The following is a 17735-nucleotide window of genomic DNA, read 5'->3' as shown; positions in this document are numbered from 1 at the left end:
TTCGAAACTTCAACCTTTTATCCTTTTTTGTAAGACAAGAAACAATTATTCATTCACAATAGCATTGTGAAGGCCCCAAAGGTACAGCAAGCAGTACAGGGAACTGCAATCGGATCGATCCAGTTGTGATTATTTCCAGCGGACTGCGTCAAAAAAGATGAATGGTCTTTACAGTTTTTGAGTTTAAAACTTCATACGTTTTAAAAGTGTTTGATATGAAAAAACATTAAATTTTAATAATTTTTTAATGTTTTCTAATGATTATATGCTAGTACCAAAAATAAATAAAAAAATATATAAAAAAAAATCATTTTAATAAATTTTCAAACAAAAAATACTTTCAAAAACTACCTCACATTACATTATCAAACACACTTATCCTATGATGTGAAACACTGGATATAGTGAATATGCAGGAACAAAGCTTATGCAATTTCACCAATATTCATCTGCAATTTTTATTTTATTTTTCGTATGGTAATATAGTTCTCTTATTTGGCATTTTTCAACGACTGCTACATGATAATTACCTTATTGACAACAAGGAACACCCTCGTGGTTGCTAGCAATTGTATCAAATAGAAATGAGAAAATTGCTTGAAGGGTAACTTAAAAGGAGAGCCTGCAATGAGGAATATATTCTGCATTCCATCCCATCTGAGTCCTGATTGACTTAAAGCTTAGATTTTACACTTCTTTCATCATCAATAGTAATCATCACCTTCCCAATTGCCTTCCTATCTTTAATAGCAGCAAACGCGAGACTGGCCTGTCAAAGGCAAAACACCAACATTGTCACTGAATGTACCATTGTTTGCATGGTGGAAAATCCATGATTTATGAAGACAAGAAACCAATCTGTCCATATAATGCACAAACCAAGTCTACCAGTAAACTTGCTGCATTTTCAATGCAAAGTGGAACAATAAGCTTGAACTCCTTGTTTTTATCATTTATGATTTACCCAAATAATAGGAAAAAAGAACTTATTGCAGTGAAATAGTTCTGCTTGGTGCTTCAGAGGGTTGATTAATTTCTTTTCATCAGATCCAAACAGGAAAATAAGTCAAACGTGTTGTGAATTGAACCTGACAATGCATGAATCTAACACCTGCTAGACTACCAATTCACTGTTGGGTTAGACAGATGTCATCAAATGATCTGTCCGTCCATGCTTGGATTGGTAGACGACTTCTTGTTGGTAGATTCATATGTTGGACCAAATGAAGATATTAACACAAACCTAATCCTTCATTCAGAAATGCTGTTACATGACCATGAGTGACCTATGTACAGCAGTAGAAATTTGGTAGTAAATCCATTAGAGTTAGGCATTGATTACAAAGGACATGATCATGCAAGTAAGATTTGCTTGGTTCTTGGAATGCTGCTTAACCATAAGGAACTTTGGTTTGCCTTTACCAGCTCAATTTGTAGGAGAATTGAGCTCAGAATGTTTAATTTAGTTCAGTAAATCATAATGGTAAACCATATTCAAGCTAAAATTTTGCTCAGTTAATTAGAGAGAGAAAGAGGGAGTTCTGGACCTCTGATAAACTGTAAGTATGAGAAATGTGGATGGTAATCTGGCCCTTTGCCACCCAGGAAAGCAGCTCCCGAATTGAGTCTTCGAGCACAACAGGTCGATGTATTTTATAGCTGCCCCAATAAAGTCCATGCACAGTCCAGTTCTGGAAAAAAAGAAGAGGACATTTAAAAACTTGATAATAACATCATGAATAATTTGTATTGTGCAATCATATAACAATGGTAGAATAAAGATCTGCTGAAAGGAAAAGGGCCCAATTTGGAGTGCTTCTCAGTAGTAAAACTGATAATTTTATTAAAATTGGTATTCAACATAGTTCTGCACTGACTAATGTCCTACAAGCTTCTCAAATACTTCTATATATTTTTGAAACAGTTGAGGATTTAAAGCAGGTGCTACTTGAATATATGCAACACCATTCCCTCTGTCCTCAGACACCACCAATACTCCTTGAAACTAGACCTGAGTTTTTTCTAGTTAATATCTAGAATGATATTCTTCATGTTCATAGAGATTCTAGAGTAAGAGGATGAAGCATACTCACAAGAAAAGAAAATGAAAAAGAGGAATATGCAATCAATCTTGTGCCTCATGGCCATGTCCTCATGACCCACTCGAAGTGCAAAACCATGACACATTGTAAATAAACACAAGTTGGATAGTTCTTCTGCACTATTTGGTCATGAACCAACTCTCATTTATTGTTATCTAATCTTGTTCCTTTCTTTCAATATTAATTTTGAATCTCACAGAGCACCTTTATATGTGAATAGGTTTACCATGAGGAGGGAAAAATTGCAAGAATTGATATTAGGTAATCCAAGTATTAGGAAAATGAAACAAGTACCTTGACAAGAGCAATATTTGCAGGGATGACAGGTACTTCCCCACTAGCAAAACCAATAACCAAAATATGAGCACCCCATTTCAACAACTTCATGCTTTCTTTAGTAAGTTTGCCACCAACAGGATCATACAAGACATCAACCCCTTTGAGCTTCCTTTCTTTAAGGAAGTCCTTGACACTTGCAATGACACTCTCTTTGCTCGAGTCCACTACATGGTCCACTCCCAATGACTTCAAAAACTGCACCTTTTCATCTCCCCTGCCATAGTCAAAACCAGGGATGCAACCCCAAAATGGTTCTACTTCTTAAAATTAAAATATAATACTAAAAACTAAAGGCATCACCAAAACAACAGCAACCAAAAGGAATGATTGTCATAAATGATACCTGAAGGAGTACAAAAGCAATGTAAGTACCTTGCAACTGCAATAACAACAGCCCCGCAAACCTTGCCAATTTGAACAGCAGAAAGACCAACCCCTCCAGCTGCACCAAGAACCAACAACACCTACAAAAAATCACATACATCGCCTTAGAAAACACTTCCAGATTGAGTACGCTAGCAATCATCGTTATAAACTCAAAACACATAGACATGGATGGAAATGAACAAAAAAAATGAGTACCCACCTGACCAGAAGTCAATTGAGCTCTATGAACAAGTGCAACATGCGAGGTGCCAAAAGCCACAGGTAATGCACCAGCAGCAACCAAATCACACCCATCTGGCACTTTAAACCTTTACAAATATCAAAATCAAACAAAACACATCTCCATGAACAACTATCAAGCACAAAAATCAAAGAAATGAATGTTCAATCACTTTATAACTCACAAATCAGCCTGGTCAGCAACAAGGAATTCAGCAAAGGAACCAAGCCCAGCAAAGGAACAAACACGGTCACCGACCTTTAAAAGGGAGACACCAGAACCCACAGCATCAACGATGCCAGAATAATCAGAGCCAGGAATGAAAGGAAGAGGAGGTTTCTCTTGATATTTGCCTAAAATTTGCAGGTAATTTGCATAGTTCAAGCTTGTAGCTTTAACTCTAACTCTAACTGATGTGGGTGATTTAAGTTGTGGTATAGGATGGGTTTTGCTTAGAATTATTGGGGAATCATTATCTGCCTCTGATATTGATGATTTCAATGCTGTTGGATCACCTAGTTTCTTGCACACCAAAGCCTCCATTTTTTTTTTCCTCTCTCAATCTTTCATCTTCGTTCTTGCTTCTCCACTGCTACTTAAATATATGGCAAGTTTTGAATGAGTTAAACGACTTGTCGTCTGTCAATGTCTTTTTGTGATGTTTTATTTGCTCACCTACCAGCATAGCTATCAACGCCAGCTAAGAATCCGATTCCAAGAATTTATACATTAATCTATCTCAATTCAAGTTAATCCAAATGATTTTTTTTAGAATCATTTTGTCAGCCATATTGCAGGAATTCAATCCATTTAAAAGTATAATTATAATTATTTTTTAAAATATTTTTCATTTAAAACTATATTAAAATAATTTTTTTATTTTTTAAAAATTATTTTTAATATCATCTTATTAAAATAATTTTAAAATAACAAAAAATTAATTTAAAAAAATATTAATTATAGTGATCTCTATATATCTCAAATTCTCAATTAATATCCATACATAAGGATCACCAATTCATAATACAATCCTTAGTATAATTTCATGCCATGAATTTAAACCCTCTCTTAGGATATTTACACTTCCATATCTCAATTTCATGTTTAATATATCAGAAATCAACAACTAATATTTATCTTATCTATTTAGTATTTTATGAAAGAAATTTTCATTATTTCTATAATTTCAATCAAATGCTAAAACACACACATTTATTTATATTGTCCATTTTCTTTACTTTAACACTTAATGTCCAAATGGTTTGTTTTTCATTATTATTATTTTTATAATTCATCTTAATATCCATATATTTTTTCAATAAATAGATGACTTACTTCTTCATCAATAAATTTTAATATCTAAATGACTCAATTTTTCGACAAATTAATTTTAATATCTAAATGACTTAGTTTTTCATCAACGAAATTTAATATTTAAATGCCTCAGTTTTTCATCAATAATTTTCAATATTCAAATAACTCAGTTTTTTATTAATGAATTTTAATGTCTAATTTTTACTAAGTTTCTTTTGATAAATTCTTAATCATGATTTTCTATCTCATATAAGAATGTACATTTTTACACTTGGTTTAAAGCTTATTTCATTTCAACTCCTCTATTTTACTTATTGAATGACCATATATTTTCACAAAGTTTAGCCATTTTCTTATCTTTCATGCATACAATGTATTCTTTTGTCATAACGACCTATAATTATATACACTCACAATTGTCATAATTGTCTACATATTTACTCATCCATGGCTGCCATAGCAGTCCACATTCGCGCACACAAGAGCTGTCTTAACAGTCCCTGTGCATTCATCTTCATGGAGGTCGCAGTAGCCCATTTCTTGCTCACTTTTGGGTTGTCCAAACAGCCCCTCCATTTCATGCGTGTGGGTTGAAGTTCCATCATCATTAAGGTTCAATTTACTTCGAATTGGTTTTTAATTTCTTCAATAATATACCTTAAATCATGTTATCTAAACCCTTTTAACTAATAATCAAATAAGTTTTTATTTTCCCTGACAATTTCTCATGAACCCTAAAATTAAAAATTTAAGGATTTCTTCTCCCCTCTTTCAATACAAAAATAGAATGTAAAGTTGACAGAAGATTAGTCATTTACCTTAGCTAACACTATTCAATTTAATGAGTTCATGGTAATTTTCCCAAAAGTCTCTCCTTCCTTCTTCAAACTCAAAACATTCTCTCTCTACTATTTTTTTTTCCCCTCTCAAACCCATTTTCTCTCAAGAATTTCCATATTGAATTGGTCTTCTTTGATAAAAATCACTCTTACACGCTTTCTAAGCCTAACATTTTGGAAGATTAGACACTAATTTGAAGAAAACAATGAGCAAAATTAAGTCTCCTCTGCTCCCTCTGCCCTCTTAGGGGTCGTCGACCAAAACAATTAGCAAGATTAAGTCCCCTCTGCTCTCCTAGGGGTCGTCTACCAAAACAATATGAAAGATTCGGATTTAGATAAAATTATAAAAATATCATTAACAAGTACATGTGTTATTTTATGTGTTTTTATCCGACCATCATCAATCTTGCAAGCTCTTTCAAGAATCTAATTGCTTTAAAATTGTAACTCAAGATAAAATAATAAGTCAAAAGAAAGGCTACTTGAAAAATTCCAATATAATCCAACAATTGGATTAAAAAATATGATTGATATTATAAAACTAAATAATATATAATTTTACATTAAAAATTCAAATTCTTCATGACGTTTTATTTAAGTACATCATCATTATTTTTAAAGTAATTTATTGATGACTCCCATCCATAACCATAATTAAATGCTTTTTTAAAGTTTTCACCACTTTCAGTTAAAATAGTGTTATTTTACAAAGAGCTTTATACTAGTGATCAATATTTTTCACGTGTAAAAATTATATATTATTTTTCTTAGAATGTCATTCTATTATTGTTGTTGTTGTTGTTGTTGTTGTTCTTACTACTACTGTCACCACCACTACTAACTTTCGGTCAAAATAGCGCTATTTTACAAGTAGCTTGTACTAGCGATCAATATTTTTTGCTCATAAAAATTATACATTATTTTTCTTAAAATGTCACTCTATTATTATTAATACTACTACTACCACCACTACTACTTTATTATTCTTATTATTATTACTACTGTTATTACTATTATCACCATCACTAACAACATCACCACTATTATTACCACTATCATTATAATTACAACCACGATCACCATTATCATCACAACCATTACTATCATGACTATTATTACTATTATTATAATCACCATCACCACCAATATTATTATTATTATTATTATTATTATTATTATATAAATGTTTTTCTCCTGAATTTATAAAACAATTTCCTTAGATAATTATTATACCCGACTTGAGAATTTACACGATTCATTGTTGAGTTGACTTTTTACATATCAATTTATTACTTTATTTACTCTAAAACTTAAGTTAAATGATTAAAGTTTTCATCCCATCTATAACAATTTTTCTTCTATTTTGAGCATTGATTTACTTTTTTTAAGCCAAGGGTTTACAACTTAGATTTGAAAATATTTCATATTCTCTTTTCACTCAACCCTAACTTAACAATAACATCATCATCATCATTATTTATGTTATAATTAAACATTAAAATCATTATTAAAATAAAATATCATGATTGATTCCAATCTAAAAAGAACTAAAATTATCAAAATTTTCAATTTTACATCATATCCATCCTCACAATAGGCTGCCTCCTTACTCTCTCCAAAACACACTTTCAAAGTTAGTTATAGGCTCATAATCACTCCCTTCATAGTACCCCAAGTTCCTCACCTCTATCAACTAACATGGCTAATTTTAAATATATCTCTATATAATATATCATCAATTCTTAAATGTTATTTTTTTCAACGGAACTTCTCATCCCCAAATTCATAGCGTCTTGTTTTATATTCTTTTCCAGAACATTAACTACTTATGTGGTTGTTTGGCAATGCTAATGCGGCTGCGGTTTGCCAAAAAAGCAGTAAACAGCTGTTTGGTTAACCACGAACCACAGGTTATTTGTACGTGGGTCCCACTAGAAAATGCGTTTCAATTGTCAAAAATGAAAAGCAATTATCTTTTGCTTTTCATGCGTTTCTGCTCTCTCTCATCACCGACAATTTGTAATTGCTTTCTCTAACAGATCTCTCTGTCCCTCATCAATTGAAAATAACCCAATTTCTCAACGGTCACAACAAACACTGGAAGTGTAGATCTTTCATGCGGTTTCCTACGCCCAGTTTCACTACGCCCAAAATTTCACCCAAAATTTCTTCACTGCGCCCAGTTTCCTTCACCTCTCAACTCACCACCGAACTTTCCCAACCACGGATTACGGTCAACCTCTAAACTTTCTAACGGTTGCAGATCAATTTGATGAACTAAAAAACCCCAATTTCCTTCCCCAAACCTTTCTCCTCTCTCTTCTCTTGCTACAACCCCGTTTCTATTTGCCCTAACCACCAACGCCGGACAACCTTCCTCCTCCTCTGTCCATTCATTCAAACACAAACGTTAGGTCCACGGATAAAAACCAAGAGATTGGTCCCGGGAAAGGTCCACGAGCGAGATACCAGGTACTGTCTGTTCCCTTTGTCAATTCTAATTTCTCATGTTTCTCAAACTCTAATTTCTGTAATGGGTTTTTGATTTTGCAGAACACAGCTGCAACACCGCTGCAGAACAAAAACGCAGAAAGTGAGGTAAGTTCCTCCCTCAGCTCCATCTTCATTTTCGATTTTTTTCATTGCTGCTGCATGCTCGATTATAAATTTTTGATTTGTAAATCTTTATAAAAGGGACACTAATGGCGTTCTGAAAAACTCAGCCCTAAACCGCCGTTCACCTTCTCCAAAACCCCCCTTTATCTTCCCTCTTCTAATTATTGCATTACTTTAAACAATTCCTTGAATTTATTTTTTTTCAATCTGGAGAGGCAAATGACGAATCTTTTGAATTGTTGAATGCTCAGACTCTTATTTGGGTTTGGGTTCTTATGATTAGATTCTTGAATAGGAAGATCTGATGCTCTCTATGTTTCTGCTTTTGTCTTCAAGTCTCGGCTTCAATGGGTTTTTCTTAATTACTGGCAGCCAATGATGACAATACTATTTTCATGGTTTTTTTTTTCAATCTGGAGAGGCAGATGACGAATCTTTTGAATTGTTGAATGCTCTGCTTCTTATTTAGGTTTCGGTTCTTATGATTTAGCTTCTTGAATAGGAAGATCTGATGCTCTCTATGTTTCTGCTTTTGTCTTCAAGTCTCGGCTTCAATGGGTTTTTCTTAATTACTGGCAGCCAATGATGACAATACTATTTTCATGGTTTTTTTTTCAATCTGGAGAGGCAAATGACCAATCTTTTGAATTGTTGAATGCTCTGCCTCTTATCTTTGTTTACAGGATTCACGAGGCTATGCAAAGGTCTCGCAGTGGTTCTCGTCGCTGGTCACATTGTTGTTCAGATTTTCCCCTCCGCTGTTAACTATCTTGCTCTTATTCCTGCCAGGTAACGAACTTTTCAATTCTTGAATTCCTTGCGGTTTTGTTTTTCAGATTTCAATCAGTAGAGTAAAGTGGAAAAATGGTGTTTAGAAATAACATGTTATTGATTAAAGATGGTAAAGGATCCGGAAATGGTAACGTGAGGCAGGCAGATACTAGAAGCAATAACACACACACACTTACAGCGTAGACTCGAGTTAAAAAGAGTTACTAATTAAATCTTGTTATATCCATGAACTTGTACATACCTTTCTTGATTATTTCAATGTTGATTTGATGGATTTTTTTTCTTGTTCTTAGTCCTGGAGGAAGCAGCTTGAAAGAGAGGGTTGCATTGCCTGGCAAGCTGGATCTTTTCTGAGAATATTTTTTTAACACTATAGTTTAGGATTTAACTGGATAATTGATTATGAATCTAGTTCTTTTTTTTTTTTAATTACTTAAAAATCATAAAAACAATGTGTTGGACCAGTGCTGCAAGTCAAATATCTTCCAACCATAATATTTGGCACTTATATGAGCTGGATTTACTTGAGATACTTTCATAGGAAACCAGAAACAAAAGTAAGGGGTGATCCAAGTGATGATTTTGCATTCTCATCCTTCTTCCCTGACTTCCTCAGGTGTTTTCTCCTTTTCTTTTAATACACTAGGTTTTTAGTCCATGGAATATATGAGTTTGTTTACGTGCTTCCATCTGTCTCTTATCTGTTTTCAGGCCAGTCATTGATCCTATTGCATCAATATTCCATCGGATGCTTTGTGGTAGATTCGAAACTTCTATTGAAGCCCATGGTTACACCTTGGGAGGTGCTCCATTGCCTGGTTCTGATCCCATCGAGGCATCTAGTCATAGTAATTGAGTTTTTACAGGTGGCAAAAAGTTATAGTTTCTGATCAATCTTCCCCTTGTAGAGAAAGAGGAGCTAGAGCACTGGAAGAGAGATTGGCAGCTGAGAGGTTGGCCACTGCACAGAGTGCTGAAGAGTTGAAAAAGGATGCCTCAGAGAATGTTTGATTGCTCGACTTCACTTTCAAACATAAACAACAAATGCGAAATTGTATCTTTTATGACCACTACAGAGTTTGTGCAGTACTTGGAAAGAAGTCTTTTGGGTTGGTTTCCATATTACAATTTCTTCATGCATATTTCTGTCGATTATCATTCTTATAGTAAAATCATTCCTATATCCTTGTTTTTTTTTTCTTGAACAATGACTGTTCTTGCCTTCGCCACATATAGAGCAGAAATCCTGAAGAACTATCCCTGGGATGGCTTTGCAGAAATAGATGGAAATTTTTTATCTGCCAACGCAAGTTGCTTTCCCAGAAAGATGCGTAACCATCAAGATTTTTTCGGTGGATGGGCTTTTGTTTCCAGATAGGACCCGTTTTTTATTACAGGTGTTGAAACTCTACGCCACTGTTCATTATTGGATCACAATTTAAGATTGGTAGACTGCCTACCATGTTTCGTTTGACACGAGCCTTCTTTTGAATTCGCTGGGATGGACACAATAATGGAATTGGTTGGGAAGATCCGGATCTCAAGATGGCCTGTCGTTTTCAGTTGCTTCCAATTTAATTGCGCACACAAAATCTTAGGAACTGGAGGTGCATTTGCCAAACTTTCTGTTAAAAGTTGGCCTTGGTCCTGGATTCGCTGCCCCGTTCCTCCTTCACATGGGAAAGAAATTGCGTGCCTGAAACCAGTAAGAATAAAGAAATTGCAAGATGATAAATTGATTTGAGAACGCGGAGATACGTCGACGCGATGGAATTGTAAATAGTTTGATGGAACAATAAAGGAGTATATTAATGTATAATGATTTTTCATTTTGTTATGTACTCATAATTACAAAACAAATTATATGTCTTATGTCTATATATGTCCTTTTAATTAATTCAAATCAAATATAAAACACAAACCATGTTACGTGTTTGGGAGTGTGGTTGTTGTTGCTTTTCGAAGTGTTTTTCATTAAAAAAAACATGTCAATAATATTTTTATTATTTTTTAAAAATCATTTTGGATATCAGCACATCAAAATGATTTGAAAACATACTAATAATTCAAAGCAAAAAAAAAAATCTATTTTTTTTGAAAAGTGCTTTTTGAACCACGGTTTTACCAAACACAAAACTGCTTTTTTTCTACCACAATTTCAACCACAGTTTTTTAACCAAACACAAGAAACTGCTTTTTTTTAAACCACAACTTCAACCACAGTTTTAACCAAACACCAACTTTTTTTTAAATCAACCTCACAAAAAGTACTTTTTATTAAACTACTTTTTTTAAACCGCAACCACAAAAGCTACCACAATACCAAACACACCCTATGAATCATTGTGTCATTATGTCAGCACATTATATTAAACATTGGGAATCTTTAGACTTTGGTACTAATTAATATAGAAAACAACGTAATGACAAGCACAAGTAATATAAAAATTTTTATAAATAATATCGCCATACAAAAATTTTAATTCATAATTTTATTAATAAATATTTTTTTTCAATTAGTTTAACAAAATACAAGTTAAGTACTAAGGAATTAGAAATTTCTAAGTTAAATAGAAAAAAAATAAAATTATCAAAATTTATTAAATTAAATAAATAATGAAAATATTGTTCCTAAATTAAATAAAAATAATTACGAAAACAAATTATTTTCCTTAGAATTCAATCTATTTGGAAGTGTGATTGCGATTGGTTTTCAAAATGTTTTTTATTTAAAAATATATTAAAATAATTATTTTTTATTTTTTAAAATTATTTTATATATTAGCTCATCAAAATAATCTGGAAACACAAAAAAAAAACATATTAATTTAAAATAAAAAAATATTAAAAACTCTTAAATTTTTTTAAAAATACTTTTAAAACACCAAAACAAACATCCTTCCCCCTTATAATTTCTGCCTCTTACTCTTGCACACCTCACAACACATAACTCTTGTTTTTTGAGATATTCGGCTAGTTGTGAGCTATCTTCTTTTTTTTCATTCGGTATCCAGGGCAGTGTTTGAATGCTAGAACAAAGCAGAAAAAGGAGAAAATAGCTGGTATAGATCAAGATGAATAATTATACCCTTCAATTTTAGCTGATCCAGATAGTTGTTTCTGTGAGTTTAGAGGGTTACAGATACACCATAAGATATATGATGCAGAATCACAGGCAAATGATTCATCACAAAGCCACACTCTTTCTCAAGTTCCTCATAATAATTCTTGGAAGCTTGGTCTTCCTATGATCTTGTTACATGGATTTGGAGCTTCTGTCTACTCTTGGAGTCGGGTTATGAAGCCTTTGGCTGAGGTCACTGGTTCCAAAGTTATTGCCTTCGACAGACCAGCTCTTGGATTGACGTCAAGGGTGGATGTTTCCACACATTTATCAACTCATGTCCCGTTACTGGCACTAACTTTACGTCTATCCTTCCAAAGTTGTGTAACTTTGGGTAACTGCATATCTTGAAAAATATATATTAAGAAGTACTGAGTGAGAAATGAAGACAGTGAGATGAAAGGCATTTGGATGGATTGGCCATTTTTTGGCTCACAGCATCCCTACTTGTCAACTAGCGAGGTTCCTTCATCTCTAATCTGAATTGCTAAGGAAGTGCTGGCCGAGGAATGGAGCATGGAAGATTCATAAATGGGTCTATGGGGGACTTTTTTTCTCAATGAGGATCTCTCTACTTGGAACTTCTTGGTGTCTTCTTGTTGATAGACAATGAGTCCAGTTGCATAGCATCATTTTTTGAGTCGTGAAAATACTTTCAGCTTTGTCACATTAATTATTGATTCTAAAAGGTTGAATGAAATGCTGATCCTTGTGTATTTGCTGACGGGTAATGGACTCGCAGTTTTGATAATCACGGGTGACAATGATCGAATTGTTCCATCTTAATTGGAACTCCATGGGACTTTCACGAGCTAAACCTGGTTCTTGTCTCGAAGCAATTAAGAATTGTGGCATTCTTCTCATAGCTTGTATGTATTTGAAAAGCTGTTGGTAGATTCAGATGAGAACACCTTGTGAGCTAGGTAAAAGTAGCAGTCAGATTCGACTTCGACAAATTATTCAATTCCTCAACTCAGAGAAACAACTAAGAGTGATATTCTTACCACAACCTGGTCATGCCATGCTTTTATTCTTTTTGCCTCTCTTGGTGACTTGAAATTCTTGCTTGGATTTCTTTTGAATGATATTCAGGAGCATGTTATTTACACTGCATAACTGCAGCTATTGTCTCATGAGGCGCATTTAATCAAAAGTGGGAACGTATCAGAAGATTTTAGTGATGTGGATGGCTAGAACAGGCTATCATCATTAGTTCTCCTCGAATTGAATGAAAACTTTTTTGTTCTCTGTATCAGGATCAAAATGAAATGAACACTCACAAATAAAGCAGAAAATAAGGGACAACCAATTCAAATTCGATAGCATTGTAGCACAATTACAGGAAACTGGAACCCCTTTTATCAGAAAGGAGGATTTGTTGTTATTGTAAGACTAGGATCATGTAAGCCCGTCAGATTATCAAATCCTGACATGAAGTCATCACCAAATATGACAGCACCAGCGGCCAAAGCTCCAGCACCAACTCCCATCGCCAAACCAGGTCGTGGACCTCGGGGTCCAGCTGCTGCTACTGAAGATGGCATATTTATATAATCCGTATTTGGAAGAAAAGTTGGAATGTAACCAACATTAGATGGTGGAGGTGGTGGTGGAGGAGTTCGAGATGGTTGATAGCTTGGACCAGCTGCTGGTGGGTAGCTTGGGCCACCTACTGATGGATTGGAATAATTTGCAGGGTATGGCAGTGGATGATTGTATGCAACACTTGATGAATGGTTTTCCGGTTGTCGGAGTGGACCTAGAGGCACTTCTGAAGGGAAGGCTTTCCCTGACCCTTCAGTAGGTAATGTAATCTTGTTGTTGTGGTCCATGAGCATAATCCCTCCTTCGTTGCCTGTAACGCAGTTTAATTCAACAAGTGCATGCCAAAATTCAATCACAAGATTGTAGACGATAATCCAAGCTCTATATCAATATTCAGGTTGTAATATGCTCCCTCAAAATAAAAATGTAAAAAAGACAGGCACTGGTCCGTGGAGCACAATCTGAAGTTAGCAATCCAGTTAGGTGAGTTTAAGAAAGATTTCTCCCAAGAGAATTTACCTGGGTATAAACTGGACTGTTCCCTTTCCTCGGAGATATGAATTGAAACGTCAACAAATCCTTGAGGTTTACTGGAATTTCTTTTGCGTAGTTGATAGCTCCCTACTTCTTCAGTTCCTGGCCTTGAGGCCTCATTGCTGTTACTATACTTTGCCAGGAATTCTTTGAGGACTACAGTCGCAGTCCCTTCGAGTCTTTCTCTCAGAAAAATGGGCTCCCTGCTGTATACCTCAACGTGCAGTGCCATATCTTGAAAGTCTGAATCATCAAGCAAGGCAGCAAACTTGGTTTTCCATGTGGGATTCGCATTTCCACAGGCATCGATCTTGGTACAATATTTGTTCTTAGGATCAATCCAGCCAACAGCAAACCATTGAAGCTTCCAAAGTGACGAAGTGCGCCGGAGTCCTCGAGCAGAGATCAAGCAAACTTCAACCCAAATTTTACCCATGCCAAGCAAGTGCAGAAGACAACTAACGGTTAGAGAACTTTTCCTGTATCAGGGCTTTATTTCGATAAAGTTGCTTTGGAAAGGAGAAGGTGAAACCGTTGGCATTATCTTTTAGGCTACTTTACTTTGCTAGAGAGAATTCTTATCCCTAAGCATAATTAAGGGGTAATCTTTTGCACCTTTTTCTCCTACAAAGTGCAACACAGCTAAGCGAGAATCTGAGTCTGACAAGAAACCGATGCAAAGTGGTCCCGGGGGGTGAAAATCAACAAGTCTCATGTCTGAAAAATGCTCATAGTCAATTATCCAACAGTGCCTCATTAAATAAATAATAGCATACATGAACGGCTGTAGTAAAGGTTCACGTTTGTACAGAGTACAGACATCATCGAGTGAACGATATTGGCACATTGCCATTCTTTCAATAAAATCACTCGGGTCCAAACCCTCTTAAGGACTAGGACGACTGACGTAGCGGCGGAACCAGCAAAAGTTTTCGACCAGCATATCTAACCATCTGATCACCTTCAATGTGAGTTGATAGAGTCCTTGTATACATCATTGTAGTTGAACCCATTATGTCATCTCCAAATCCACAGGCTTTGAAGAACGGCCTGACAAAGGTTAGGTAAACCATTGTTAATGGCTAAGTTTTCATGCATATGTTCAAAGTATCTGAACACAATAGAAAGAAAATGATAAATCATGCTTTTATCCTCAAACAGGAATTCTACAAGTTCATATATATCCACTGTGCCAAAAGAACTGACGGCATAAATTGAGTCTGGGATTATTTTCTCCCAATTCCATTTCTCAAAACCACATATCCTTCAAGGGCTTAATCTTGTCATGGTGAGTGAGTGAATCCTATCTCTGTCTCTGCAACTCATTTCCCTTCTCCATTTGCTGATTTTTTACTTGACGTCAAAAGGAAAATAATTGGACATTTTTTAAAATATATTTGTAGATACACGAGCCTTTGAGAGATAATTTATATGAACACGCAGTACCATAAAGACCTTTCTCACACTCATTGCAAGTATGTGGCTAATATGGGACTTCCATGCAATTACCTCTCATTGGCCGAGCAAAGGGCTGCAATGTCATAAATATCTCTACTTGTGAGTATTCTGGAAGACAAAAAGGTAAATGTTAGGCTCCAGATCGAGGGAAAACATGATAGAAAAGCTGCTACATTTAAATTTTAAAGCTGAGGTGCTTTTTGATATTCCAGAGAACTGATATGCAGGTAATTGCATCAACAGGTCTTTTCCACTCTAAAGAGAATAATTCCTCGATTCCTGAATCTGAAACCATTGCATCGAACATTAAGGATCAACCAAAAAAATCAGATTATCCTGGAGAGGCCAATAGAACTTGATGCCAGAGACTACAATATTGTCATTTCAACAGGAGCAGTGTATTGCTAAATGTAACAAACAAGCAACATTGCCACTGATGGAAGCAGCACATCAACAAACTTTCAAGCAGCAGCCACTTATAGATTTCCTTGAGATTGGTAAGAATTAATGAACTGGCTAATCTTTATGGAAGTGCAGATCAATCATTGAAACTTTATACGTAAATATAGAGAGAAAGTTTTTGACTAACCTAATGATCCTTTTAATTATCATCGTCCCAATTCCCATCCCCCGTAATGAAGGAGTAACCTGGGAGGCACTGAAACTCAATTATATGAATACAAGTGAAGTTAACTATCCGGCTTTCGCCGATAATATTTATGCAAACTGGAATAATTTATGGACTATGATATAATTTATATTTAATCTGTCAATATTCCCTTATAAATTAGTTTCTAGGCACCAAGTTGAATGACTATATATTTGCAAAACAAATGGAGACTTCACAAGGCTTCAAGATTTCAATCCAGCAATAAATGGTTCAAAGATTGTGGAAAGATAATTATCAAGAACAGGAATTCCGCTATGGACCAGAATTACCCAAATTCATACATAGCAGACAAATTACTAGACCACAGAATAAGGGAGAGGCCCTTGGAAACAATGGATTGCGTCCTCTACCATAAATAGCAACTTAAAAAGAATCTCAATTGGGATTGATAAACAGTGAGCAAAAAGTGTAATCACACACACATACCATGACATCAAAGATGGAAGCAGTCAATCCATGATCAGAAACAGCACGGCCAAATCCCACTAACATGCCAGTGGAAGGTGAAACCACAGGCAAAGGCACCACCCTGTGCAACAAATCTCCCAAACCCAGCATGGGGGGAGTCTCTCCTTTACTGGGTTCACGCTCATTTCCACAATCATCATCACTAGCCAAAACATCTTCTTTATTGCAAAAGACAGAGACAAGGAGATCACTGTGAGAAAGAGCAATGCTTAGTCTCTTGATGTCAACAGGCTCAACTAGTTTTCCCATCTTGTCCATCTTTGGAAACCTGTGGCAGGAGTGGTTACAGCTGCCGTAGAGGTCTCTCAGTTCTTGAGGGTCTATGTGAGAAGGGTTTGTGGATATGAAAATGGGTATTCTTGGTTTTAACTTCGTTGATACTTTGCTGCTGTATTCCTTTCTAGTTGCCCATCTCATTTCCATGGCCTTGATGCCACCATAACCACAACAAGCCTTCATCTTTATGGTCATTGGAGCTGCAGCAGCATCCATCCTCCACTTCTCTCACTCTAAACCACGATAAACACATCCATCAAGGTACTCAGAGTATGAGGATCGGGAATTTTGGATGGTTGGGTGACAGACAATTCCAGCAGGTCAAGCGTTTATCTTTTATTTCGTTCCTTCTCATGGTCCCTTTTTCCTACGTGTCTTTTATATATAATAGATAATTGGCCAGCCTCGGTCAGATTATAATTTTTTAATATGAAAAATTAGTTCATTGTTTCTGATTTTTTTTCTCCGGTAAGAAATTTTTTAAAACATGTTGGAACTGATTTGATATTATCTATAAAAATAATTGGAATGATAAGTAAAATTATAATTTGATTTAAAATAAAATTTTAATATAATCTTCTCAATTTTGTCTGAGAGATATGAAGTTGTGATTTGGCTTGCAAATCACTTAAAGGCTGCAGATTGTTTTCACTTCAAGGACACATAGTGTAGCTTGGTGATAGAGCTTAAGCTGGTGGATAAGGAGAATAATGGCAGAGCATGGTTGCTTTTGCCTGTGCTATGCTCAAACTTACAAGACAAAATATGATTTTGATAGTTGATAAAAATCAATCTTGAATCACAAAACAGGACCTTCTAAACAGTATTTTTAGGATAAATATGATTGTTTTTCAAACTATTTTTTATTTAGAAATGTATAAAATAATTTTTTTATTTTTTAAAAAATTATTTTTGATATTAGCATATCATAATGATATAAAAAAATATATATATATATTTTTAAATAACTTTTAAAAACATAGAACAAATGTTATTAGTATATGAATCAAGTTGAGCACACTTCCTCCTGACTTTTTCTCTAATTTCT

At 34.8% G+C, this 17735-nt stretch overlaps 3 protein-coding genes, 1 long non-coding RNA gene and 2 pseudogenes across 9 annotated transcripts; 3 read left to right on the top strand and 3 right to left on the bottom strand.

Annotated features, from left to right (window-relative positions):
- Nucleotides 1-433: 433 nt before the first annotated feature.
- On the bottom strand, nucleotides 434-3637 carry LOC118036210 (uncharacterized). Its single transcript, XM_035041905.2, has 6 exons — nucleotides 3233-3637; nucleotides 3028-3136; nucleotides 2814-2905; nucleotides 2397-2655; nucleotides 1548-1691; nucleotides 434-769 (listed from the first exon to the last, which is right to left on the bottom strand). The coding sequence occupies exons 1-6, from the start codon at nucleotides 3589-3591 to the stop codon at nucleotides 674-676; spliced, it is 1059 nt and encodes a 352-aa protein (XP_034897796.1). The 5' UTR covers nucleotides 3592-3637; the 3' UTR covers nucleotides 434-673.
- A 3403-nt stretch (nucleotides 3638-7040) lies between these two features.
- Nucleotides 7041-10432, top strand: LOC118036209 (uncharacterized). Of its 4 annotated transcripts, none has more exons than XR_004685337.2 (5): nucleotides 7041-7676; nucleotides 7758-7802; nucleotides 8504-9228; nucleotides 9324-9721; nucleotides 9890-10432. It is a non-coding gene; the product is annotated as an uncharacterized lncRNA (long non-coding RNA). The 4 variants fall into 4 exon arrangements; XR_004685336.2 differs by having other exon boundaries at nucleotides 9849-10432; XR_004685335.2 differs by having other exon boundaries at nucleotides 8504-8609; nucleotides 8906-9228; nucleotides 9324-10430.
- LOC118036219 (small nucleolar RNA snoR64a) lies at nucleotides 8047-8128 on the top strand (annotated as a pseudogene).
- LOC118036220 (small nucleolar RNA snoR64a) lies at nucleotides 8253-8335 on the top strand (annotated as a pseudogene).
- A 2587-nt stretch (nucleotides 10433-13019) lies between the features above and the next one.
- LOC140954171 (uncharacterized) lies at nucleotides 13020-14397 on the bottom strand. The gene is made up of 2 exons (XM_073407000.1): nucleotides 13801-14397; nucleotides 13020-13591 (listed from the first exon to the last, which is right to left on the bottom strand). The coding sequence occupies exons 1-2, from the start codon at nucleotides 14249-14251 to the stop codon at nucleotides 13098-13100; spliced, it is 945 nt and encodes a 314-aa protein (XP_073263101.1). The 5' UTR covers nucleotides 14252-14397; the 3' UTR covers nucleotides 13020-13097.
- A 113-nt stretch (nucleotides 14398-14510) lies between these two features.
- On the bottom strand, nucleotides 14511-17047 carry LOC118036208 (GCN5-related N-acetyltransferase 3, chloroplastic). Of its 3 annotated transcripts, none has more exons than XM_035041901.2 (4): nucleotides 16370-17045; nucleotides 15863-15921; nucleotides 15325-15381; nucleotides 14511-14865 (listed from the first exon to the last, which is right to left on the bottom strand). In XM_035041901.2, the coding sequence occupies exons 1-4, from the start codon at nucleotides 16901-16903 to the stop codon at nucleotides 14709-14711; spliced, it is 807 nt and encodes a 268-aa protein (XP_034897792.1). In that variant the 5' UTR covers nucleotides 16904-17045; the 3' UTR covers nucleotides 14511-14708. The 3 variants fall into 3 exon arrangements, 2 of the variants coding, with proteins under 2 accessions (XP_034897792.1, XP_073263102.1); XR_012168915.1 differs by having other exon boundaries at nucleotides 14784-14865; nucleotides 15863-15931; nucleotides 16370-17047; XM_073407001.1 differs by lacking the exon at nucleotides 15863-15921 and having other exon boundaries at nucleotides 14725-14865; nucleotides 16370-17046.
- Nucleotides 17048-17735: the final 688 nt, after the last annotated feature.

The sequence above is a fragment of the Populus alba genome, chromosome 19 (assembly GCF_005239225.2).
Source record: "Populus alba chromosome 19, ASM523922v2, whole genome shotgun sequence".
NCBI lineage: Eukaryota > Viridiplantae > Streptophyta > Magnoliopsida > Malpighiales > Salicaceae > Populus > Populus alba.
Note: the sequence above shows the minus strand (reverse complement) of the source record. Positions and strands in the feature narration are given on the sequence as shown.

Excerpts from the sequence above, each read along its gene's own strand:
- LOC118036210 (XM_035041905.2), bottom strand. The coding sequence starts at position 3,591 with ATGGAGGCTTTGGTGTGCAAGAAACTAGGTGATCCAACAGCATTGAAA. Across the intron at positions 2,656-2,813 it reads GTTGTTATTGCAGTTGCAAG|GGGAGATGAAAAGGTGCAGT; the intron begins GTACTTACATTG and ends TGACTATGGCAG. Across the intron at positions 770-1,547 it reads ATACTTACAGTTTATCAGAG|GCCAGTCTCGCGTTTGCTGC; the intron begins GTCCAGAACTCC and ends TGCCTTTGACAG.
- LOC140954171 (XM_073407000.1), bottom strand. The coding sequence starts at position 14,251 with ATGGGTAAAATTTGGGTTGAAGTTTGCTTGATCTCTGCTCGAGGACTC. Across the intron at positions 13,592-13,800 it reads ACAGTCCAGTTTATACCCAG|GCAACGAAGGAGGGATTATG; the intron begins GTAAATTCTCTT and ends ACTGCGTTACAG.
- LOC118036208 (XM_035041901.2), bottom strand. The coding sequence starts at position 16,903 with ATGGATGCTGCTGCAGCTCCAATGACCATAAAGATGAAGGCTTGTTGT. Across the intron at positions 15,922-16,369 it reads CTTCCATCTTTGATGTCATG|GTTACTCCTTCATTACGGGG; the intron begins GTATGTGTGTGT and ends AGTGCCTCCCAG. Across the intron at positions 15,382-15,862 it reads ATAATTAAAAGGATCATTAG|AATACTCACAAGTAGAGATA; the intron begins GTTAGTCAAAAA and ends TTTGTCTTCCAG.